Raw genomic sequence first — 26,847 nt, 5'->3', positions numbered from 1 at the left:
TCATTTTCTTGAATGCTTTTTTAAAAAGAAAGGTAGATTACATGTTGTTCGTGATTATTTCAATCAACCTCACTCAAGAGTCGAATTTATTCTAGTTTCTCCTTTTTAGTTATCCAGTTAGAGTACGATATGGACAACGCCACTCCGGAAAAACACAGAGGCACGGGTTCGTTTGTTCCGATTTTTTAGAAAGTAAAAATAAGATAGCATTTAATGCTTGCCACATTCAGTTTCTGCAATATGACAACCTGCTGACATGAGATACAGTCATAAAAAAATAAATAAGAGGGACATGATTTGAGGGAGAAAAAATGTGTACGTAGGGTGCTGAGTTATGGGTATAAATTAGGATGAAGCTCTTCTACAGCCAACGGACAAGGATGCGTCTGCATCTTTCAAAAACGGGGGGAGGGAGGGGAGAAAGGACCTTAAACACGAATTTTAAATGAATTACAAAAGTTCTGAAAAATAATGTCTGTAGCAAAATAGTCGAAGGGTAGTTTTTTCACCAGAGCCGGGCAAGCGGTGTGCACAAGCCACCGGGGCGGGCGGGGCGGGGCGGGGCGGGGCTGGCCCGGCGGCCGCCCACACTAGGTGGCCTCGGGCGCCCGCGGCTTCTCCGAGAGCCGAGTCCTCATCCTGTCGGAGTAGGGCACCTGAGAGTACAAGCTTCTCAAAGCGTAGATCTTAACGGGCCTGGAAAGCCGCCTGCGTTTCTTCCTGGGGCGTTTTTTACCACCATTCCTCTTTTTTCCTGCCGGGGGGCAAGCACCTTGCGCAGGTGGCTTGGCAGTAGAGCCGGAGGCAGCGACCGCCACCGAGGGACCCCGCGGAACCGAGGGACCCGGCGGAACCGAGGGACCCGGGGTGACCGAGGGACCCAGGGCAACCGAGGGACCCGGCGGAACCGAGGGACCCGGGGCAACCGAGGGACCCGGCGGAACCGAGGGACCCCGCGGAACCGAGGGACCCGGGGCAACCGAGGGACCCGGCGGAACCGAGGGACCCGATGCAACCGAGGGACCCGGCGGACCGGAAGGACCGGAAGGACCGGGCGGGCCGGACGAGCCCGGAGGCGTTGGGGCCGCGCTCTTTCCCTTCTTTAACTTAATGACGTCGCCCGTTTTCTTCTTAAGGTGCAGTCTCACGAACGCGCTCCTGGACTGATACTTGCGACGCAGAAAAGCAGAGTATTTTGAAATGTACTTCTGAATGATATCACTTAGCTTGGTCTGAATCCAAATGGGGCGTTTTTCCGAGGCGGTTCTGGGTTTGGGGTGGAGCGTAATGGGTTTGTACACCTTTTGGGGGAGACCGGGATTAGCAGTAGGCGGCGTCGTCAACCTCCTCTGGGTCTGGGTCTTCCGTTTGCTTTCCAGGAACTTGCGAGGCGCCGCCTGTGAGGAGGTCCCGGCCGCGGCGCGGGCCGACGGCGGCAGCTGGGCGCCCCGTCCCTTTGCAGCTGCGCCGACGCCCGAGGTCCCGGGCCTCGGCGCAGGCTCGGGGGAAACGGGGGCGCCCGGGTAGGCCAGCAGCTCGTCTCGGAGCGTCAAAACGGCGGTCGGGTCAGCGTCTTGAGCATCTTCATCGCCTGAGCTGGAGCTCAGGTCGCTGAGATTAAGCCAGTTATTTCTGTCCAACTCCTCCAGGCTGGGCGGAGGATCAATCACAATTTTCTTGTTCAGTGGGTCATAATAATTAAAGGTACGCCGTTTATATTTGTACTCTATGCTGACATCCCGACTTCTGCAGCTGCGGTACTTTTTAGCAAAGTTGGCGCATTCACTGTCCTGAAATTTCATATTTGAAGAAATAACATAGACTAAGGCATTGGGTTGCAAAGGCTTCAGAACTTTAGTACATGTTTCAGGAAATTCAAGTGTTCCGATTTTCACTTTCTTTTTTGATTTTTTGTCCTTCTGTAAAAGCGAACGCTTCCCCGTGGAGTCTTCCTCTTCACTTCCTTTGGTCTGTGACAGACATGTGAGATTGGTTTGAGTTCCATGGCTGACTTTTACAGCCTGACATCGAGAAGCCACTCGCCATGATTGTTCATAATAAGGCCTCTTTACTGTAGAATGATGGCTAGATTTATCTAAGGCCACTGAAAAGTCATCAGTATCTGAAATGCCACCTGCGTTATCGTCACAATCTGAAAGAACTTGAATCGCTGTGGTGTCCTGACTTGCGTCAGCCCAGGTAATCTTTTTTCCTTCATTCAAATTTTTTTTTTTTATCTTCCTGGTCTCACAGTCGTCATCAAAGTAACAGTGGAAACGACCTTCCTTAAATTCCTTCACAAGAGCATTAATTTTCATGTCATCTTCTCTCATGATTTGAGACCACGTTTTCCCTACAAATGAAGGAGGGACATGAGGCAAGGCTTCAAGGACCGGTTCGTCAGGATTGTCTTCTACGACCTCCTTTGCTTTGTCCAGGTTCCTTACAGGATCAACCACGAAAATAGAGCTTGAATGGGAATCAGGGTTTGTTTCTTCCACATCCAGAGGCATCTTCTTAAATAGTCCTGCTTTAGAGCCAGCCTCTTGAGGCTGGTCAGCATCAGACTGGAGAGCACGATCACACTGGAAACTCATTCCGGAACTGCATGGTTCACAGCTCATACTTTCTGGATCTGCATGTTTTAACTTCAAAAGTTTTCCTTTACCAGACCTTTGATGGGCTGCCGACCCAGGAGAGGCATTACGAGGCACTGCCGAAACAGGTTCATGGTGCTTATCTTTTCGGCTGGTAGTTTCTGGATTTTTCCTTTGACAAACGTTGATTACTTTGTCGGCCTTCTGAAGTTGGTCAACCACTGGCTGAGAATCCTCTTCCCACTTAAAATTTGTTTTAGGGCTATCAGATCCACAACTCTTCTCTTCTGAATCAATGTATTTCACCATTTCTTTATCAGACCCTTGTGATGAGTAAGTCACAGACCGATCTGGGGGATCAATTTGAAAATTTATTTCAGAACCATCACAGCTTGACTCCTGCAAAATAATATAGTCTTTCTTCTGGTTTACCACTTTGAAAGTCTCTTTGGACTGGTTTGCCAGTGACTGAGGAGAGGCTTCACATACATATCCTATTTCAGAATCATAGGAGTCACAGCACTCACCTTCTAGATCAAAGCCTTCTGTATTTATACAGTTGATTTCTTTGACAGTCACGTGAGGTGTGTCAATCACCTGCTGAAAAGGGATATCAGACTCAGCAATCACTTCACAGTCACTATCACTGGTCACCAGATCCACAAATAGCATCTTTCGAAGATTTGCTTCTTTAACTGACACTTGAAGTTCATTAACCACTATTTCGAGAGGGACATCAGACTCACACATTAATTCAGAATCACTAGGTTCACCGGTCTTTACTTCCATGCCAAGATGCCCTTCCTTCGGAAGATCTATTTCTTTGCACACCACTTCAGATTGATCAACTTCTAACTGAAAATGAACACCAGAATCACATTTTATTTCAGAAACACTAGGTACACAGCTCTTATCTCCTAGGTCATGATGACCCCTCTTTTGCAAGTTGATTTCTTTGATTGCCAGAGGAGACTGATCAGTCACGAAGTGAACAGGAACATCAGAATCATAACTTACATCGAAGTCACCTAGTTTATAGCTCTTATCTTCCAGGTATATATGGTCTTCCTTCCAAAGACTGACTTCTTTAACAGATTTTTGAAGCTGGTCAGCCACTGACTGAAGGTGATCATCAGAAATAAAAGCTATTTCAGGACCACAGACAACATTGCTCTTATCTTCCAAATTGGCGTGTTCCCCTTCCAAAATGTGTGGTTGCTCAACCACTGATTCAAGAGGGACATTTGAAACATAAATTATTTCAGAATCACTGGGTTCATAGCCCTTATCATCCAGACAAACATGTCCTTCCCTCAGAAGATTTATTTCTGCAATAGCATCTTGAATTTCATTAGCCACAGACTGAAGAGGTTCATCAGAATCAAAATTTATTTTAGAATCACTAGGTTCCACAACCTTCCCTTGCAAGTCAACATGCTCCTTCCAAAGGTTCATCCCCTCAATGACTTCTTCCGTTTGGGAAGCCACTGACTTTTGAAAAGGGACATTAGAATCATACATAACTTCAAAACCCTTGGATTCATCCCTCTTATCTTCTACATCTTCATCCTTCCAAAGGCTTATTTCTTTAACAGTTTCTCTAACCTGGTCAGCCACTGACTGAAGAGGATCCTCAGAATCAAAACTCATTTCAGAACCACCAGATTGACTGTGCTTATCTTCTAGCTCAATGTGGTCCTGATCCAAAATAGTTATTTGAGGTTGTTCAATTATTGACTCAACCAAGAAATCAGAATCCAAACTCATTTCAGAACCACTACACTGGCTGTTCTTATCTTCCACGTTCCCATGACCTTCACTCTCAAGGTTTCCTCTTTTAACAGCCCCTTCAGGGTGATCAGCCACCAGAGAAACACCAAAACCACGCATTAATTTAGAACCTCTAGTTTGAACCATTTTATTTTTCATTACAACTTTCCTTTCCTTCCTCAGGTTTGTTTTCTTAACCACTTCCTGAAATTGTCCAGTCAATAGCTGAAGAGGGTCACCAGTATCATACCTTATTTTACAATGACTAGATTCACTGTTTTTGTCTTCCAGATGAACATTTTTTTCCTTCATGAGGGTTAGCGGAGGTTGGCTAATGACTGAATGAAGAGGGACACCAATATCCAAGTTTATTGCAAAGCCTCTAGATCCAGTACTTTCACCCACTGGGTCAACATGGTCCTCCTTCAAAATAGCAATGTGAGGTGTTTCAGTCATTAACTGAGGAAGGACGTCAGAATCAAACATTATTCCAGAACTACTATATGTATCACTCTTTTTTTCTAGAACATGTTCTTCTTTCTGAACATTGATTTCTTTGACAGCTATTTGAGGTTCAGTCACTAAATAATGAGGGATGTCAGAATCTGCTTCAGAACCAGTAAATTTAGCACTTTTACTTTTGAATTTAGCATGTCTTTCTTTTTGAAGCCATATTTCTTTAACAGCTGTTTCAGGCTTGTGAGTCACTGACCGATGAAGGTGGACACCAGGATCCAAACTTGTTTCATACACATTTAATGCATTATCCTTATCTTGTAAGTTTATGTGTTCCTTCTGATGGCTTATTTCTTTAACAGCTATGTTAGGATGATCAGCCATTAAATGATAAGAAATGTCAGATTTCAAACTGATTTCAGAAACACTAGGCCCATTACCTTTATTTTCTAAATGTATGTGCTCTTCTTCCTGAAGGTTTATTTCTTTAATGGGATCTTTAGAATGGCCAGTCATTGAATGAAAAATACCATAATCCAAACTTAATTCAGAACCGCTAGGTTCATTGTCCTTATTTTCTAAGTATATCTGCTCTTCTTTTTGAAGATTTAGCTTTTGCATAGCTACTTCCGGAGGGTCAATAACTGAATGAGGAGGAACATAAAAATCCAAACTTATTTCAGAACCACTGGGTTCATCATTCTTCCTCCCTAAGTGTATATATTCTTCTTTCTGAATGATTATGTCTTTAACAGCTCGTTCAGGTTGAGTAGTTCCCGAATGAACAGGTATATCAGAATCGAAAGTTATTTCAGAAACACGAGATGTATTAGTCTTATTTTCCAGGTGACTAGGTTCCTCCACATAAACAGCTACGTGAGGTTGGTCACCTCCTGAGCGAAGAAGAATATCAGAATCGAAAGTTATTCCAGAACTATTTGACCCAGAGCGCTCACCTTCCAATTTAATGTGCCTTTTTCTTATTTCTTCAATGTCCATCTCAGATTGCTCGGTACCGGACACAGCAGGGGGATCAGATTCAAATGTCAACTCAGAACTGGAGCACCCATAGCTCTTAACTTCCATGTCAACATTTAGCTCTTTCAGACTTATTTCACCCAGAGCCCCTTGACGTTGATCATTAGTTGACTGATAAAGAGAAGCACGAGAATCAAAACTTTGATCAGAATTGCTAGATTTAACACTCTTACTCTCCAGGTCAACAGCTACTTCTCGAGGGTTTACTTTTTTAACTATTACTCCGGACTGGCCAGGCACTAATCGAGCGTCAGTGTGAAAACTCAATTCAGAACCATGAGAATCATAGTTCATCTCCACAGGTTCATTCTTCTCTTCCAGAAGATTTATTTCTTCAACAGCCCTCTGAGATTCGTCAATCACTGTTTCAAGGGAAACAGCAAAATCAAGATGGGCTTTAGCGCTACTGATTTTAAGGTTCTTATCTTTCAGGTAGACCGGTCTATCCTTTAGGTTTCTTTCTTTGACAACCAGGTGGGGATGGTCAGCTGCTGACTGAGGAGAAGCATCATTGTCAATACTTGTTTCAGAACAACTTGAACCATAGTTCTTATCAACCAAGCCAATGTGAACCTTCTGAAGTTTTGCTTCTGTGACAGCCACTGGGAGTCGGTCACCCACTGACTGAAGAGGAAAAGCACAATCAGTACTTACTTCGGAGCTACTCGATCCATAGTTCTTATCAACCAAGTCAATGTGTTCCTCCTTAGGAAGGCTTACTTCTTTTGGAGGCTGTTGGGGGTAGTCATCAGTTGACTGAAGTAAGGCATCACAATCATAATTAATCTCAGAATCACTAGATTCATAGCTTTCATCAACTAAGCTGATAGGCTTTGCCTTCTGAACACTTACACCTTTAACAATTACTTGAGCTCGGTTGGTAGCCAACCGAAGGGAGCCATCACGATCAGAACTTATTTCAGAAACATAAGATTTATTATTCTTACACTGCAAATCAGCATATGCTTCCTTTGAAAGGTTTATTTCTTTGGCAGTCACTTTAGATTGGTCAGTAGGTGAATTTTGAAATGGAGAACTGCAGTCAAAACTCATTTCAGAAGCTCTCGATTCATAGTTTTTCTCTTCTTGGTCAATTTGTTCCTCCTTCCAAAGGTCTTGTGCAGCCTCTTCGGGTGGATTGGACACTGACTGAAGAGAGCCACGAGCAAACTTCACTTCAGAAATCACTGAGCTCTTCTGTTCCAAAAAGGCTGACTTATTAAAAACCAAATGCTTTTCCTCTTGGGTAGGACCCATACCAGAAAAGAATTTCTCACGGTGCTTTGCAGTAGCATCTTCAAAGACTCCTTTATTAGAAGGCATGCCAGTTTTATTCAGGCTGATTGCTTGGTTGACAGCTAATTTGGAAAGAGATTCAGACTTTAAGGAGTCTTCCATACCCACAAAGTCACGGCCTTTAGCGCCAGCTGACAAAGTTTTACGTTGAGACTTTATATCTTCCTGTATGATCAATTTATCTGAACTTATACCTAAAGATTTCCTAGTCGATTCTTTAGGTTTCTGATAAGAAACTGAAGACGTTTCTAGATTGGACGATAGCCCAGGATTTCTAGAGCCCCTGTCTGGCTGTTCAAGGTATCTGTCAGCTTTGTTTGGGTCACATTTTCTGACTGTCTCTGAACTGGCTGCTGCTGGTAACTTAGTAGGTTTAGTTGTAACTGGTCTATCATAGGAACTTCCAGCTAAACAACTAGAAGGAGCACTAGAAATCACTGAGGGACATATTAAGCTTCGTCTAGTATGTGTAGCTTGACCTATCCCAACTGGATTAAATTCCTTCACACCACTTCCAATTTTATGAACAAACCCTAAGGGCTGCTGCTGTCCCTTCTCCAGTTTTTGAATAACTGATGGTCTAACTGAAACACCCTGTATATATTCCTGAGATTTACTGGGTCTAGAATGTAACTCTTTACTAGGTTCAAAACCCTTGGTGGAGCTGTCTCCTTTGACTCCAGCAGCATCCTCAGTCGCTTCCTCAGAAACAGAATCATCAACAGGAACCACTTCAGGAGGTGACGCAGTATTTGTAAGAAGTCTCTCATTTTGTGTTGATCTAAAAAGCAAGGGGGGAAATCCATAAAAATATTCTGATATATATTTAAAATGTTATAATAAAGGCACAATAACTGTATTTTATTTCTATCCTGGGCCCCACTGTTATAGAACAAGGAACCAAGGCAATCACATGAGACTGTACTTCCCTCAGGGATGGAAATCAGTAGAGAAGGTGGAGACAGCTCCATCAATTGCTACTTAATAAACACAAATGGTTCCTAAACATAAAAAAACTGTTAAAAAAAAAAAAGGAAAGGAAAAAGAAATAGCCATCTATCATCTGTCAGTTATCAGAGTGGCAAACAGCAAAAGGTTTAACATAAGTTACTTAACCTTTTAGGCTCCAGTTTTCTCCCCCCAAAAAACCATAATATTATTTTCCCTCATGAGATTGTCTTGAAGAGTAAGTTAGTTGTTATATGTAAAGAGCATTTTTTAAAAGCCTGGAAAATATAATCATTCACAAATGTTAGCTATTATTTAACACACTGGGTTTTTTCAAGTTTTTATTTAAGTTCCAGTTAATTAACATACAGTGTAGTATTAGTTTCAGGTGTACAATTTAGGGATTCAATCAACACTTCCATATAACGCCCAGTGCTCATCACAAGTGCACTCCTTCATCCCCACCACCTATTTCACCCATCCTCCCACCCCTCGTCTTTCTCTGACTTATTTCACTTGGCATGATACTCTAGCTCCTCCACATCATTACAAATGGCAAGATTTCGTTCTTTTTATGGCTAATATTCCGGTGTGTGTGGTTGTGTGTGTGTGTACACCACATCTTCTTTATCCATTCATCAGTCAAGGGACATATGGCTGTTTCCATAATTTGGCTATTGTAGATAATGCTACCATTCACAAAAATAAATTCAAAATGGATTAAAGATCTAAATGTGAGACAAGAAAACTATTAAAATCCTAGACGAGAACACAGGCAGTAACCTCTTTGATATCGGCCATAGCAACTCTTCCTAGATATGTCTCCAGAAAAATAAACTATTAGGACTTCATCAAAATAAAAATCTTCTGCACAGTGAGGGAAACAATCAGCATAACTAAAAGGTAACCTACCAAATGGGAGAATGCATATGCAAATGACATACCTGATAAAGGGTTAGTATCCAAAATATCTAGAGAACTTATAAAACTCAACACTCCTAAAATGAATAATCCAATTAAAAAATGGGCAGAAGACATGAATAGACATTTTTCCAAAGAAAACATACAGATGGCCAACAGACACATGAAAAGATGGTCAATATCACTTATCATCAGGGAAGTACAAATCAAAACTATAATGAAATAATCACCTCACACCTGTCAGAATGGCTAAAATCAGGTTGTGCCTAGGTGGCTCAGTCAGTAAAGCATCTGACTCTTGATTTCAGCTCAAGTCATGATCTCAGGATCATGAGAGCAAGCCTTGCATCAGGCATGGAGCCTGCTTAATATTCTCTCCCTCTGCACCCTCCCCTCCAAAAAGAAAAAATTAAAAATGCCAAGAGGAGTCTAAGGAGACATGGCAACTTAATGGAACATGGTTATCTGAGATGGGATCTTGAAACAGAAAAAAAACATTAGTTAAAACTAAGCTGAATTAACTACAGAACTTAATATATTAATATTGGTTCATTAATTGTAACAAATCTGTCATTCTAATGTAAGTGATTTAGTAATAGCCAAACTAGATAGGGAGGGTATACAGGAACTCTCAGTACTATATTCTCAAGTTTTCTGTTGATATAAATCTGTCCTAAAATGTAGCCATTAAAATAAATAACTTTTAAAAAATAGTTTTAAAGTAACTTTTAAAATAACTTTAAAATTTTTAAAAATATTATTATAAACTATTTATTATTATTATTTATTTTTATCTTTTAACACCTAAAAGATACTTTTATTAAATATTTTTCAATTTGAAAGATGCTTTAATCACCTAAGGGAAATGTATACTCATGGCAGCCACATGTGCCTTTTTTTAACATGTCACAAATACTGTTATTTCTTTCCCAAAAACACTTATCATAATTAACACTAAAAGAATATGTTTGGTATTTGTAAAATTAAAAAGTTAACTTAGATATCAGAATAGTATGATGAGGCAAAAATATTCCAGAATTTTTCATATTTCTGAATTGTAATCAATAAAAGTGCAGTACAATTACCACTTTACCCTAGTTTTTCAAACTCTAGAAGATCGTCTCCATTTGTGTGTCTTAAAGACTACTAAAACATTCTCAAAATAAAGTTAACCTGTAACATTTGGCAAAGAAAAGCCAGGCAGAATCATAAAGTCAAACAACTAGGCAAAATCCCCCAAAAGTTAGGAATCACCATCTAGATGCTTTGATTTTCATCTGTATGTGCATGTGGTTAAAATTAACAACTAAATCACAATCTATGTTTCACTCATTTTTAACTAATTATACAACAAAAACCCCTCAAAAATCCAACCATTAAAGATTAAAAGCCCCTCTTTTATATAATTCCTGTGCTAATTTTTTTTAATTTTTTAATCTATAAATAAAATTTAAAAGCTACATATCTATGAGATATGATCATAATGGAAACTCACACTTTTAAATCTTCCACTAAAAGAAGAATTAGCACACCCAAATTATAAATGAGCACTTAATACAGGAAGACAATAGAAAGATAACCAAATCCGCCCCCAGGAAATTTGAGGAAATTAACTAAGAAAAATCAATAAATAGAAAACAAAAATAAAGCAAGAGCTAATTTTCAAGAAGGCCAAAATAACAGAAAAACCTACAATGTCTAGATAAGGGGGGAAGAGATGAATTTTTTTAAAGATTTTATTTATTTATTTGTGAGAAACACAGAGAGAGATGCAGAGACACAGGCAGAGGGAGAAGCAGGCTCCATACAGGGAGTCTGATGTGGGACTCGATCCCAGGACTCCAGGATCACACCCTGGGCTGAAGGAGGCGCTAAACCACTGAGCCACTCAGGGATCCCTGAGAATAATTTTTTTTTTTAATAAACTGTATAATTTAGAACTTAGAAACAATGTGTTAACATGGGATTAAAAAAACTCAAAGTAAGAAAATGGAATTTAAAATCAGATATATTGATAGGAATATAGATACAGATACACAAATACAGGAATTTAGTTCATGTTACAGGTGACATTTTTTTGTTTGTTTTTAAAGTAATCTCTGCGCCCAACATGGAGCTCAGACCCACAATCAGCAGATCGAGAGTTGCATGCTCTACCCACTAGAGCCAGCCAGGCACCCCTACAGGTGACATTTCGTATCAGTGGAGATAATTAATATACATTTATTTAAAAAAAATAAGTCCTATATCACACCACATATGGAAACAAATTCCAGGAAGATTAAAAATACTTAAAAGCAAAAATAAGGACATGAAGAAAAACACATGAAAGAAGCTATAAAGGAGAATTCCCCTTAGATCTAATTATGTCAGGATGTTTAATTTCTATATGGTAAAAAGACAATACACACAGATGAAAGACACATGACAGATTCTGGGAAAATGATTATATTTAAAATACAAAGGTCTATTATCTATAAATATTGCATACAAATCCAAAATATACAAACAATTCAATAGAAAAACAGACAACATCTACAAACAATCCATAATGTAAGCATATGGCTAATAAACATATATAAAGAGATGCTCTACTTTACTCATAAGTAAATAAAAGCTAATGAAGCGATACACTTTTTTGACCTATTATGTTATGGGGGGATAAAAAGAAGTTGCTAACCCCAGTATTGGCAAGAGCAATAGAAAATGAGCACTCTCGTAGATTATTGGTGTATATGTGTTATATAAATTGTATATAAATTGGCATAGCCTTCTAGGAAGTGGCTCAAGAATTGTATATTTCCACACACAACTTGACCAACAAAGTTAAGTAATAGTATAGGATTAAAACCCACAGAAGATATAGCCATGAGTTTATAAGGATATAAATAGATACTTGAATAGATGGGGGAACAAGAAAGCTCTTCTTTATGAAGGCTGATTAACCTACAGAATAACTGTTTCAGGGAAGAATCATCAATTTATGTTTAAAATAAGTGGGTGAAAATAAGATGAGAAACAGGGTACTTATTTACATAGTCTCAAAGTACTTCCCTCAAGTCTTATTAATTGTAATGGGGAAAAAAGGAACAAGACGGTAGAGAAGCCACCTTAATTAAGTGATTCAAGTTAACAACACTAGCCATGAGACATGGCAACATCATGAGTCTCTGTAATATGTTGAGAAGGGCACAGCATCAATTACAATTTATTCTTGTTCCAAATGCATAACCTAAGTTTAATTATGAGAAGAATGTCAAGCACATCCCAATTTAGGGATATCCTACAAAGTAACTGGCCAGCAGTGTCCAAGTCTTGAAAGCAAAGACTGAGGAACTGTTTATGATTAAGGGTGTCTGAAGAGACGGGACAACTAAATGTCAAGTGTGATCCTCTACTGAATCCTAGTTCTAAAAAAAGGACGTTTTTGAGACAACTGACAAAATCTGAAGAAGGTCTATACTTTAGTATGTCATCAATGTAATTTCATGGATTTAATCATTATACTGTCATTATTTTAGATTTCACATTTGAAGAAGTCAGGTGAAAGTTATACAAGAATTCCTCGGATCAGTTTTGCAACATTTCTGTAAGCCTGAAATTATTCCAAAATGAAAGGTTAAAAAATTAAAAGTATTTTTTAAGGCCTAGAAACTTTAGCCCAGAAGTTCAAGTTCTAGGAATCTATACCACAAAAATAGTTGTATGTACAAATATGTCTGTTGAAGCATTGCTTACACAAGCTATAAACTGGAAATTTATACTGACCCCAAGATGGTCTATCTTTCCAGCAGCTAAGAAAAAACATTTATTTTTTTAATTTTTCCCCCATTTAAACTTTTCCCCATTTGCAAAATTCTGGGTTGTGACTTGCAAATCATTCAAGAAGTTTATCCTTTTTCTACTGCTGGTGCTTATCTCAACTAATTCTGCACAGATCTGCCAATAACTCTATTTTGCTTTTCCTTGTACAACTATAGCTGTAAACTTGCAGCACTACTTAATTAATCCAACCTTCTACCAATGTTTTGAACACAGGACATTAACTCTTATATATTATCAAAAATATTTATTTTTATTAAAACAACCAAAAAACTGACACAAGAAAAAGCTATCAAGATACTGACAGATCATTAAAAAGCCAATTCTATTTGATATCTCTTCTATTCAGGTAGCAAATAGTTCAGTTAATATAGAATTGACTCAGTTTTTACTTAAACCACCCTTACTCTGCTACTGTCACCAACATATCTGTTCCTAATCATTTAAAAGCAATTTCTGCCCATACCTTTTGCCCCTGCTTAATCCTATGACATACTTAATAGAACACCTTAATGATGTATAGTTATTGGCCTAAGGCTTTTATTTAGAAAAAAACATGGTGTAGTCCATTATCTTTTGTAGTGAAGTTTCTTATCTAAGCTAGAAAAAAGTTTTAAAATAATAGCAAAGAGAAGTTACTAGGTAAAATTTCACTTTATATTCCTTAATCAAAAGATTCACTTTAGGGGACTCCTCCGTGGCTCAGAGGTTGGGCGTCAGCCTTCGGTTCAGGGCGTGATCCCCGTATCCGGGATCGAGTCCCACATCGGGCTCCTTGCAGGGGGCCTGCTTCTCCCTCTGCCTGCGTCTCTGCCTCTCTCTTTCTCTCTGTGTCTCTCATGAATAAATAATCTTTTTTATTATTAGAAGTACTAGAAAGTTCACACAAACATCTACTGTAACATGTAATAACTGTATTAATATAACTCTACCCAACTACTTTACCTGCTTTCTTGAGAATGATATGGGTGGTGACGGAGTACATCCTGCAAGAAACGTTCCATCAAACTAGTGGTACCCATCCGTTGTCGATTCTGTGTGGTCAAGTATCTGTGCTGAGCACTGGACATATGCTATTAAAAGAAAAAATACTACATAGTTTTAAACAGGTAATACTCATTAGTAGTGAGAGTTTCACAAATGGATTCAGTTAGATACTCCTGATAGAAGTATAAATTGATAAACCCTTTCTATAAAGCAATTCTAAAATGTGTTTCTAAAAACCACAGAAGTTATCTTTCCCTTCAATATAGTAATTACATTTCTCTAAATCTCTCCTGAGGAAATCATCTTAAATGTGGATGATTAATGGAAAAAAGATGCTTATCACAGCATAATAATAAAAAACTGGAAATCTCCAAGGTGTCTAATAGTAAAATGTATAATATGACCTAATAATACCACACAGCTATCTACAATACAAAAAATTTTAAATAACATGGAGAAATGTTAGCTATTAAGAGATAAATGGCAGATGCAAAAATCACATGTATGCTTTTACCTGAAACTATGGTTTTAAAACGTACAGACCAATAAAATAAAATAAAATACACAGACACGTCAGTGGAAGAAAATACACCGAAACCTTAAAAGCCATTTACATCTGTGAGGTATATTTATAGGTAATTTTCAACCTTTTCTTATGCATTCTTGTATTTGTACCAAGCAAATATTTTTAAAATAAAAATCTGTTAAAAGAGAGAAGAGGGTTGGATCACTGTATTTGTAAAAGCTGAAGACTAATTCAAAAAAAGTCCATCATTTTTCTTCACAGATTACAAATCCTTACACAGAATATTGTAATAACTACACAAATTTTTTGTTGTTGTGAATCCTCTCCACAGAAAGAGTCTGTGTTCACAAGTGTTATTCAGTGAACTATCAAGAGGGATGGGAAAGAAATCTCAAATCCACTGAGCACCTATAACATATCACAGTGCTACTCCGTTCACATAGTAATCTCATTGAATTTTCACTGAGTAGGAATCCTGTCCCCATGTTGATATAAAGAAATTAAAGCACAGAGTCAGAGTAAACTGTCTCAAGCTGAGTATCTAGCCAGGATTTCCATCTGTGTTTAACTCTAAAGCTTCTCCTCTTTCCCTACATCATGCTACTGCTAATGCCATATTTCCAACATGAGTTATTCACAACAATTTAAGAACATGTTTTCATTTAACAATACCTGGGAAAAGCCATGTTTTAAATATCAGAGTGGAGATGCCAAAAGAACTTAAAACAGGTTGCTAGCTCCCAACCACTATTACAACTATGACAACTGGAGTTGTCATAGTCTACTCTGAGGCTGCCTTAGCCGCAGTAACACTCTCAAGTATGACGGTCTCAGGACTTTCTGGCCTCCAAGTTCCCCACAGCCCAGTACCCTAGCCTGCCTTGTTCAGGAAGGGAACAAACTGACAAGGAAACAAAGGTTCAGTTAAAATGCAACCTCATCCTGTGCCACAGTAAACATTTTAAAAAGGCAACATGAATGGAGAAGCTGCACTGACACAAACCCCAGAAAACACCACACTATTTATCCCAGAAGATGTCCGTTTTGTTCAACTTTCTGAATTGACATTTACGTAAGGAAAAGTGCACGAGTCCTATGTATATAGCTCAATAAATTATCGTAAAATAAACACATCCATAACCGTCGATCTGTGAAAAACTAATTAAGCACCCAGAACCCCTCCAACGTCCCATACCAATCTAATATTCTTTCCCTCTTCCCCCAAATTATCTAAATTTTAATGATAGAGATTAGTTTGGAAAGTTTCTGAATTTTTAGAAGTACAGTCATACAATGTCATACAATGTAGATACTCTTTTACATTCGTCTTCTTTCACTCCACATTGGTAATACTCATCCTTATTACCTGCAGTCTGTTCATTTTAATTTCTGTAGAGCAATATATCATATTATTTATTCATTCCATTTTTGATGGACATACGTGTCTTTCACAGCTCATGGCTATGACAAATTATACTACAAAAAACTTATCTGTGACTTTTGGAACGTCCATGTGCACACATTTTTGTTGAGTGCATTACTAGGCATGGAACTTCGGCGTCATAAGGTCTGCATACGCTCAGCTTTAGTACCCTGTGTTCACTAGTCTTCCGAAGTGGCCTACCAATTTGTACCCTCCCCAGCAATGCATCATAGTTTCCATTCCTCTCTCTCCTCATCAACACTTGCCATTGTCAGTCTCTTTAATTTTAGCGACTGAAGTGGGGGGTTAAGGTCATATCAGTGTTGCTTTAATTTGCAATTTTTGTGATAGCTTCATTTTTCTGGCCACCTGGCTATCTTCATTTACAGTGCGTCTGTTCACGTCTCTTCCTGTCTTTCAAGTGCATGTTCATTTTTATAATGAATTATAGTAATTATTTATTCTGGACATGAGCTCCTCGTTCAATTATGTGTGTTTCAAGTATCATCCTTTCTCTCTGTGGCTTACCTCTTCACTTTATTTTCCTTTGTGGGAGGGGGCATTCATAGTTTATTTGTGTCTACACACACATACAGAGTAAATCCACAGCTTTTCCACTTTCTTAATCACCTCCCATTTTCTTAACTTTACTGAAGTCCAACTTACCGATTTTTTTCTTTGTCGCCCTACCTCAAAATCATGAAGATTTTCTCCTATTTATTTCTAGAAGTTTTACTGTTTTACCTACAATATTTACATCTATCATCTACTTGGAATTGACCTTTGTATCCAGATTGATTTAGTGATAGAGATTCATTTCTTCTTCTCCATAGAGATAACCAATTGACCCAGTACCATTTAAATGAATTAAGTCCTGTCCTCACTGTTCTGTAGTGCCACATTTGTCACAAATCAAATATCTATGTGTCTTGTTTCTGGAGTTTCTGGTTTATTTCCATAATCTTTCTAACTTTGCACCATTGTCTTAAGATTGTAGTTTAGTAATAAATTTGGTATTTATTACTTCTGGTTTTGTTGTTCTTCTCCTTCAAGATTATCCTAGTTCTTCTTAGCCTTTTGCATGTACATACATATTTTCAGAATTGGCTTAATTTCCATTAAACACAATTTTTCCTGAATTTTGTTTGGAATTTCACTGAGTCAATATGTATGTTTGGGGAGAAATGACATATTTGTAACATTGATTTTTTTTAATCCATGAACACAGTATATCACACCAATTACTTAATATTTAAGTTTCTCTCGATATTTATACTTTCCTAAATAAAAACCTTATACATATTTTGTTAATTTATTCCTGAAGAGTTGATGTTCTTTGATTCTGTTGTATCTTTTTCATAAGAATACAATTTCTTTTTATGTTGGCCCAAGAAGCTCTTTAAACTCACTTATCAAAAAAATTAAAAAATAAAAAACCAAAAGTAAACTCATTTATCAATTTTAATAGTTTGCCCAGGTATCTTGAGGATTTTCTATGTCCATAATCACACTATGCACAAATAATAACAGTTTTGTTTCTTTTTATCTAATCTTAATTACATTTCAATTTCTTTCTCTTTCCTTATTTCCCTGCCTAGAACCTCCAATAAAATATTGAATATAGTTTTAACTCAAGCACCAAGTCTATTTTCACTTAATACATTACTGATATATCTAGATTTAATCTGTTTTTATTTTTAAATCTGTTTTTATTATTCTTGCCTAGCCGATATCCCTATTTCTGTTCTTTTTTGCCTTCTTGTGGACTGCTTTTTATTATTCCAAGTTTTCTCTTTCTGTTAATTTGGCAGTTAGTTATAGATTAGGCACTTTTTCTATTAGTGGTAACAGATTATAGCAAGCAGACCTGACCTACCAAGATCTAAATTTACTTCTACTTTTACTCTCTTCTTGAGCAAGGATTGAACTTGGTTTACTTTCTTTCCAGTTTCTATGACATTGTTGTTAACCTCATGAGATACTGCTCATTTAGATCACCTAGTACCTTTCCACTGATCTTCATGCATTCCTGTCTCTGAGATTCCAACAGGAATCATTTTCCTTCTATCTGAAGAATTCTTTGTAGGATTTCCTTCAGTAAGAGTCTGCTGTTGACAAATTCTCTTAATTTTTGTTTTCAGAAAATATTTCTATTTCTTTTTTTTTCAAGGACATATTTATTAAGCATAGAATAGAATTCTAAGCTGGCAGTTATAGTCTATCTTTTGGTTTCCATTTTTTCTGTTGAATATTCAGCTAGATCTGGGCCCTGTATTTCTCCAAATACAAAGTTCTCCAAAGCCATGAAATTTTTCCTTTTATTAATTTATTTATTTAAGCCTTTATACTTAGCACAAATTGACTGTCCTAAACAGTCTTTTTTAATATCTATTAAATGCATGAGTATCCGAATATCTAAAAATTTTTTGAACCTTAAGCAAAAAGCTGACTGCTTACTGAATAGAACTTATAAAGATTTAGTATGTTTTATTAATATCAAAAATTCAACAAATAATCTTCCAGTCAAGTGATGATATAATTTATCAATCATGACAGAAACACTAACTAAAGAGAGCTCTGAGATTTATTATCTGCTGCCTCATGTATTTAAACAGCATTAGAAAAAAATTTTTTTGTAAAAAGACACAGATGTGGGAATCACCATAGTAAAAATTTTTCCTTAGTATGAATTTAAATGACTGTTGACAAAACAGATGCTACTAAACAGCTGAATTTTTATGTATTACTAATCTTAGATAGCACTTAGAATTAAACAGTTTAGCACTAGCAGGACCAGAGCTTCATTATATTATTACTTCACCTATGACACAATTCCTCAGCTTAGACCCTGAAGTAAACCCTGAGACTCTTCCAAGTTAAGACTCCCACTCAGAAGACTACAGCTACTATTACCATGAATATTTATTTCAAAATGTCCTCATACAATGCTTTACAAACTCTTCCCACACAAAGAAAAGAAAGGAACACTACTCAATTCATTCTATGAAGCCCCAATACCAAAACCAAAGACATCACAATAAAAGAGAGCTACAAACAATATCCCTTATGAATATAGATGTAAAAATCCTCAACAAAATACTGGCGAACCAAATCCAGTAACATACAGAAGGATTAAACACCATGACCAAGTGGGATTTAGCCCAGGGATACCAAATTGGTTTAAGAGCTAAAACTCAAATCAATATAATTGCTACAGACTGAACTGTGTACCCCCCCCCCCGCCCAATTCATATGTTGACATTCTAACTCCCAATGTGACTGTATTTAGAGACAGGGTTTTTAGAAGGTAATTAAAATCACAACGTATAAAAAAATTGACTGAAAATTAACCAAAGACCTAAATGTAAGAACAAAAACTATAAAAATCTTCCAGGAAATTATGAGGCATAAATCTGCAGGACCTCGGATTAGGCAATCTTTTGTGACACCAAAAACATAAGCAACTATTGGCGGGGGGTGGGGGGGGGAAGCTACATTTAACTACAGCAAAACTAAAATGTTCGTGTGTGAAAACATGAACTTCAAAGTCCTTCCCTTATTCTATAATGTCTTATAGAATCTAATCGTCTGAATTCTTCACCTCTTACCTAACACCTATGCTCCACCTTACCACCACTGCAGCCACACTGGTTCTTGGCTTTCGATTAGCATGCTAACCAGCCCTCTGCCTTGGGGTCTCTGTCTTGGCTCTCTCTTCCCTCTACCTAGAAATTCTTCCCCCAGATATAAGCAAGCTCATATCCCCATGCTTCGTTCAAATCTCAACTCAAATGTCACTTCCTTAACCTCACTCAGCCACCCTATCTAAAACTGCACTCTCTTCTCTATTTGCCTCATAACATTTATCACAATCCGACATATTCTGGGGCACCTGGGTGGCTCAGGGGTTGAGCATCTGCCTTTGGCTCAGGGTGTGATCCCGGGGGTCCTGGGATTGAGTCCCACATTGGGCTCCCCATGGGGAGCCTGCTTTTCCCTCTGCCTATGTCTCTGCCTCTTTCTCTGTGTGAATAAAAAAACAAAATCTTTTTTTTAAAAAAAAAGCAATCTGACACATTCTGTACGAAATACGTACTATTTTCTGTCTTACCACAGTACAAAGAAAGCTTCATGAAGGAAAGAGACCTGGATTTGTTGATAGTCATAACCTGAGGAGCTTAAACAGTATCTACCAACTAGAAGACTCACAACATGATCTGTTCAATGGGTGAATAAATGAATATAATAAGATATAAGAGAAAGTCAGGACTAGGTCTCCTGAGGTATAAGCACATTTACAGGACCCTCTCACCTGTTCCAGGTTATTGTAGCGCACACAGCAATAGCTGCAGTATCCTTGTCTGCTCTGCATGTTGAATAATTGAAGTCAAACAGCTACTGTCCTGGAATACTCAAACTGAAAAAAAGAAAATGGCAAAAACAATAATTCCTTACTACCATGAGGAAAATAGCTTTGATAATATCAGAGAACAGAAATTCATTCTTGAGTCCGACGCACTCTGATTTCTAATAATTATGAAATTAGATAAGGCTGCCATGAGCTACCGAATCGATCAGTGACCCCGGAATACATAGGAGAGCTGTGCATCTTTTTTTTTTTTTTAAGATTTTAGGGATGCCTGGGTGCTCTGGTTGTTTGAGCATCTGCCTTTGGCTCAGATCATGATCCTGGAATCCTGAGATCCAGCCCCAGCCCTGCATCAGGCTTCCTGTTCCATGGGGAGCCTACTTCTCCTTCTTCCCCCCTGCTCTTATTCTCACCTGCTATCTCTCTCTCTCTCCTATAAATAAATAAAATATTTAAAAGAAAAATATTTTGGGCAGCCCAGGTGGCTCAGTGGTTTAGCACTGCCTTTAGCCTGGGGCATGATCCTGGAGACCGGGATCGAGTCCCACATTGGGCTCCCTGCGTGGAGTCTGCTTCTCCCTCTGCCTGTGTCTCTGCCTCTCTCTCTCTCTCTCTCTCTCTCTCTCTGTCTCTCATGAATAAATAAAATCTTTGATTTTATTTATTTGAGAGAGAGCGAGCACAAGCAGGGGGAGCTGCAGAGGGAGGGAGAAGTACACTCCCCACTGAGCAGGGATCCTAGGGATCATGACTTGAACCACCCACGTCCCCCAAGAGAGCTGTGCATCTTCTACATGAACAGTCTGTTGTCAATACTGGGAGCCTGAACCAAATTTTTTATCAATTTTCTGATAACTTGTGAAATTTTTTAGGAACTGGTTCAGTACTCAATTTGTAAAGACAAATCCTACCTCTAAGTTGTTATTATAGTATATTTACTATTTGCAAATGAGGCTCATTAATTTTTCCCATTATGTTCTTACACAAAATCCCACATCATGTGAACTCTCAGTGTTACACCTAACGTCTAATTCTGTCACAAGAATAAAAATACCACGTGTTTTCTGCTTAAGCCACAAAGGGGCAGGTTTTTTTTTTTTTTAAAGGGGTAGGTTTTTAAATAAATTCTCTGACAGAGTCTGAAAATCAAAATAACAATTAATTTGTGACTGAAACACAAGACACTTCTCTTCTGACAACCACATAGATCAAACTACATAAGAGGAGATTTTTTCCAAATGGTGAAATGAGATTTCTCACAAAGAAAAAGGTTTCCAAATTTCTACCCCTTAAAACTATAATCCTTCAACATTACATATTGCAGTGGTTCACAAGCAAGGCTTAATATCAAAATCATCCCCCCAAATTCTGATTTAGTAGGACTGAGACAGAGCCTAGAATTTAGAATTTTTTTTAATTCCCCAAGTAATTCTGATATATAGCCAATTCATTCACTGACACAAAGCATTTACAATTAATTATTATCTTAAATAATAAATTAACACAATTTCAGGTTTCTTGGCTGTGTTTTGTTAAATTGAAAACTGAATTTTAAATAATAATTTCATCAAGTGTTAATTCTAATTATTTTAAACATTCTTGTCTATTGGAGAATACATAACAGAATAATCCTATAAAGTGTTGAGTATTTCTGATAAGGTGATCCTCCAACACAGAAAGGTTACTCATTAATATCAACCTTTAAAAATGAAATCACAGCCTTGAAGTCAATGAAAACAGAAGAGCTCTATTAAATCAAAATGCTATCATAACATTCACTTACCTGTTACTTCCTATTATGAGAAACTTTGACTTTCTGACTTCCACACTTACGGGGAAAATAAATCAATTAAACCAGCCTCTAAAATAGAAAATATATAATAATGACTTACTTAAAATCTGGTGTTTTCCCCATTATTTACTTCATTTATTAGCCTGAAGCAACAAAATGAAGCAAGCTTTAAGTTGTATTTATAGATACGGCAATTTTCGGGCTGAGAGAACCCTAGCACTTAAACCTGCACTTTGTAAATCGTAAAGTGACAAGCTTTTAAGTGCTTTATTCAAAATATATTTAAAACAATCACTAAGGGGCGCCTAGATGGCTCTGTCACTTAAGCATCTGCCTTCAGCTCGGGTCATGATCCCAGGGTGCTGGGATTGAGCCCCACACTGAGCTCCCTGCTCAGCCAGGAGCCTGCTTCTCCCGTTCCCCCTGCCTGTGCTTCCTCTGTCAAATGAATACATTTTTTTAAAAATCTAAAAACACACACACACACAGAGAAAGAAAGAAAAAAAGAAAAAAAGAAAGAAAGAAAGAAAGAAAGAAAGTCTCCCTTCTGTAAACAAACAAAACCATCATTAAATGAAAGGCAAAATTAAAGTATGAGTCTACTATCATACATACACAAAATTAAACTCCTTTAAATTATTTTCTTGATCTTCAGTACTTACAGCCTTCAATTCCCATGGTATTATTATCTGACATTTCTACGACATTTCTATCATCTTGTGTCACATACATGCCACTATGACAATGAGCTACAATGACTCAGAAGCACCTGATGGGCATTTTTAAAACTTTGCATGCTAGGAACCCCACCTGAAAAACCTACGGAATCAAAATCGCCTGGCAGGGAGCCAGGCACATGCACATTATGCGTATTTAAAATGCTCTAAGGTGATTCTGAGACAGGCTGAAGCAATTACATAAGTCGTCATTTTTTACGTACTAATAAAATTCTCACTTATTAAAGGGATCATTTCTTTGGGGTCTGGGGTTATATTATCTTTCATGACCGAATACCAATTCTGAATTCTACTGGTACCTGGTATCTTGATAAAGTAACAAATCACCTACCTTGAGCAGGAAAGGACAGGTATTACATCAGCCGTATTAGTCCTGGCAAACATCTGTAAATTAAAGCAATTAAAAAAAAAAAAAGATAAGCCCCTAAGTATCTACCATTGGTCAAGTAAATACCCCCCAGTCATAGATAAATTTGAAAAATAATACAATTTTGTTTCAATGGGAGGAAAAGAAACACAAAGCACTTTACGTACTATGACTCACTGAATCCCACATGCACTCCTAAAATGCTCTGGAGCAGAGTAATTGTAACGGCCCACCCATATAACCCACCAACAAATATTTCATATCTCTGGGTTCCAGGAACAAGCAGCTGCAAAAGAATAAACTGGGTCTCTGGTAAGGTTAAGAACAAAGATGCTTAACCCCATAGGAGAAATGTTCATAGAAATGTTTGAAAGAAATATTTACATGAAATTAACTTTAGGTCCTGGATTAACCAGACAACTCAGCTCTTATGTTAATTTCAGTGAAAGACACTGTCAATGCTTTATCATTTCCATCAATTGACAATTAACCCAAATTATGCATTTTTTAATTTTTCCACATTGTTGTTGGCAGTGTGTTGACCCCTCACCCAGAATAATTGGTTAACAAAAAATTCCAACACTTGGATTTAAAAGAGCCAGTGACAGCCTTGTATTATCAAAGAAATACTTAGCGCCTACCCTGTGCAGAGTTCCATGTTAGAAGCGTTAAAGGATAGAAATAGACTAGCTTTCTTGCTCTCAAGAAGTTTAAAATGGCATTAGGAAATGAATGCGAAAATACCAGGTGGTATCTGAGAAATGCACAAATAATATGTGCCAAAATGTCACAGTGGCTATGGTTTTCTAACCGTACATTGGAAAATGGGTAGGATTTACTTAAAGATTAGGAAAAGATATTCCAAGCAACAAAGAAGCAAAAGCACAAAAGCAAGAAAGAGAAGGCACATTTAGAGATAGTAAACTGACAAGTTCAGCTGGAGCTAAGATTTTATTTAAAAATTTAAGGGGCAATAAAGCAAGAAAGTCGATTCAGTTCCAACATGATTCTATTTAAAAGAAAACTTAAGAATTTAGACTACATATTTGGGCAATGTGGATATATTTTGGGAAAGCAGTAAATGCAGAGAGCTTTAAGAAAATTCTAGAATAGAATTTAAGAAAATTCTGGGACAATGGTTCTTCCCTATTCAAAGGAGTTTTTCACAGGGTAAGTTCAAATATTCAGCACCGTTTTCTAGAATATTGGAGAATTAGTTAATATCAAAAACATCCAAATTCAAAGGATCAGTATCCCTCAGAGCAAAGACTTAGTCTCATTTATGCTTGCAAATTAGGAAAACACACATTAATTTTTTTTCTTTAAAAAATTACTTTTATTTTATGAAAATTTTTATTATGGTACAATTATAAAAATAAAGAGCATAAAAATCAGTCATAATCCTACCACCCACCATTAATATTAATCATTTATTCTTTGTTCTAAACATGTTTTTACAAAAATGGAATGGTACTATACAGTCTATTCTATAGCCTCCTCTTTCACTTAACCATATACAATGAGCACCTCTACATGATATTATATATAATTCTAAAACAAAATCTTTAATGATTGCATAGTATTTTACCTGTGTAAAACAAAAGCCCTCTTATCTGACAAGATAAGACCCAGTAGTCGGTGAGTTAACTATTTAAAAATTCGTCACTAAGAGGATTTTAAAAATACATACACACATAATCAATATTTTGTCTAACCTAAGATATACAAACGTATATATGTTTGATTTCAGGTCAAGTTTAAGGTTTTTTGTTGTTTCACTGAGGTTTTTTTGTGGATAGGACAGAGTTTGAAGTCCTATTTTTTCATATTTTCATAAACCACATCATAATTTACCATCGAGCTTTCACTTCGATTCCTCTAAAACGGAACAAGAACTTAAAGATATTTCTAAAACCAGCATTAGGGCTAACATTTAAGATTTCCCCCAACCTTTTACGTTGTCACACGCAATTAAATACTCTTGCGATGGTGTGGGGGTTTTTTTTGAGTGCAAAGTATTCGATTTATTTTTCATAAAAATAATCATGCTATCCTAAAAAGACAATGCTCACATTCCATTTCATTGGTTTATGAAACACTTGAAACTGCATAAAGTGATCTGGGGCCGTGAACAAAGACCTCTGAACTGCCTGGGGGGACTTCAACACAAATGTCTCAAAATTGCATTTATTTTTTTCTTTGGACTATTTCTTGCACACCTGAAATCTGCACCCACTGCAGAGATAAACACACTACTGAAATGAGTTCAGAGTTGTAGTGTGTGTCTCCCACGCTGACTGCGGTATTTTGAAATAAGAGCTAACAAAATCCAGAATCCCTATGGGAAATATTTTTTCAACCGCCTAACAAGAGAGACAGCAACTTAATATTAAATTTAAAAACACAATAGAAAGGCCTTTGGTTTACTGAATACGATCATCTAAATTACCTGTCTAGAAATAGGAAAACAATTGGGGAGGGAGCACAAAACAATAGCCAAATGAAATAAAAAGACCATTCATTTTAATTCACTGTCCCTCTCCTTACAACATTAACTCATATTTAACCTCCAACTTGTTTGGATTATCCATCTTATGCATCTGGTGACACGCATTATCCTGGACACCTCCATTCAGTCTTAATAAAATAATAATGGCTAACTTTCGGTGAATACTTAATCTGGGCTAGGCACCGTGTCAACAGTTTCATATATGCATTATCCCATCTGAACAGCAAACAGCCTTATGAAATTGGTGTCCCAGTAACTCCCACTCTACAAATCAGGAAACTGAGGTTTAGAGACAAGCAGTCTCCTGTTGCAGGTCACACACCAATAACCAGTGTAGCTGGGATTTGACCCTAGGTCAATCTGAGCAGTTTATGCTCTTAACCTCTTAACTTCCATAAAAACTCTTCCTCTCTGTATTTTCAAGAATGCTAATTGATTGTTTTAATATTACGTGAAAACAAATAATTAGGAATCTAATTTGCTGCAATAAACACTGTCACATATTCCAAAGAAAAGAGTAAAGCTAACGTTTAGCTTAATTACATCATTGCTCCCATTCGCAGATGAGTGCTGACAGTACCTCGGATTAGTGACTTTCAAACTTAATTAGCATGGCACAGAGGAAGCAATACATTTTATATCACAACCCAGCACACATACACACACACACACACACACGCAGTGACACAGGCCCGCACCCTCACATGCATGCACCCCATACACACACCAGCCCACACACACACACACACACACACGCAGTTAAAACAACGCTTACAAGATACCCTCCTTACATGTAATGCATTCTGGTATTTTCTATGCTATCTTACTTCGTTAATTTCAAGGGCTAATTACGACGCACAAGATTAATTTCACAATTCACCGATGGGTGAAAACTGCAATCTGAAAAAGCACTGCCTCACATTATTAAGCAGTACAGACAGTATTTTATAAAAGATGGCTGTTACCCTGAATTCAGCTTTTTTCTATCCAATATCTTGACCATTGCGGTGATACTTTATCAAATCTCTAACGAGTTCTACTAAGGTTGGCCACTGGCCAAGGTGCAGGGAGAAGAAGAAAATTCCTGTCTTCCAGCTTTGGGTCCAAATCAGTGCAAGTTAACAAGGCAGTGGAAGGACGCTGATGCACTGCTACAGAAAAAAGCCACAACGCATTCAGCAAAAAGAAGGCAGATTACACTAGGAGCCCCTTTATGTAACACGAATATGCGTTTACGTGCCCCAAACCGTTCTACCGACTCCCTTGAGGATGAATTGCTATGGGCTTTT

The 26,847-nt window shown here is 37.6% G+C and overlaps 1 protein-coding gene across 1 annotated transcript; it reads right to left on the bottom strand.

The window, feature by feature from the left end:
• Positions 1 to 590: 590 nt before the first annotated feature.
• Positions 591 to 26,847, bottom strand: ZDBF2 (zinc finger DBF-type containing 2). Its single transcript, XM_025442289.3, has 6 exons — positions 26,524 to 26,847; positions 23,014 to 23,066; positions 21,937 to 22,014; positions 20,097 to 20,201; positions 13,794 to 13,921; positions 591 to 7,938 (listed from the first exon to the last, which is right to left on the bottom strand). Exons 4-6 carry the CDS (start codon positions 20,154 to 20,156, stop codon positions 591 to 593), a joined length of 7,536 nt encoding a protein of 2,511 aa, XP_025298074.3. The 5' UTR covers positions 20,157 to 20,201; positions 21,937 to 22,014; positions 23,014 to 23,066; positions 26,524 to 26,847.

The sequence above is a fragment of the Canis lupus genome, chromosome 37, assembly GCF_003254725.2.
Source record: "Canis lupus dingo isolate Sandy chromosome 37, ASM325472v2, whole genome shotgun sequence".
Taxonomy (NCBI): Eukaryota; Metazoa; Chordata; class Mammalia; order Carnivora; family Canidae; genus Canis; species Canis lupus.
This window is presented reverse-complemented; position numbering and strand designations above follow the sequence as displayed.

What these genes read in the sequence shown, in the direction of transcription:
- ZDBF2 (XM_025442289.3), bottom strand. Translation starts at nt 20,156, where the DNA reads ATGCAGAGCAGACAAGGATACTGCAGCTATTGCTGTGTGCGCTACAAT. An exon ending in GCTACAATAACCTGGAACAG is followed by an intron (nt 13,922 to 20,096) that starts GTGAGAGGGTCC and finishes TTCTTTTAATAG; the next exon opens with CATATGTCCAGTGCTCAGCA. An exon ending in TATCATTCTCAAGAAAGCAG is followed by an intron (nt 7,939 to 13,793) that starts GTAAAGTAGTTG and finishes CTTGCTTTTTAG; the next exon opens with ATCAACACAAAATGAGAGAC.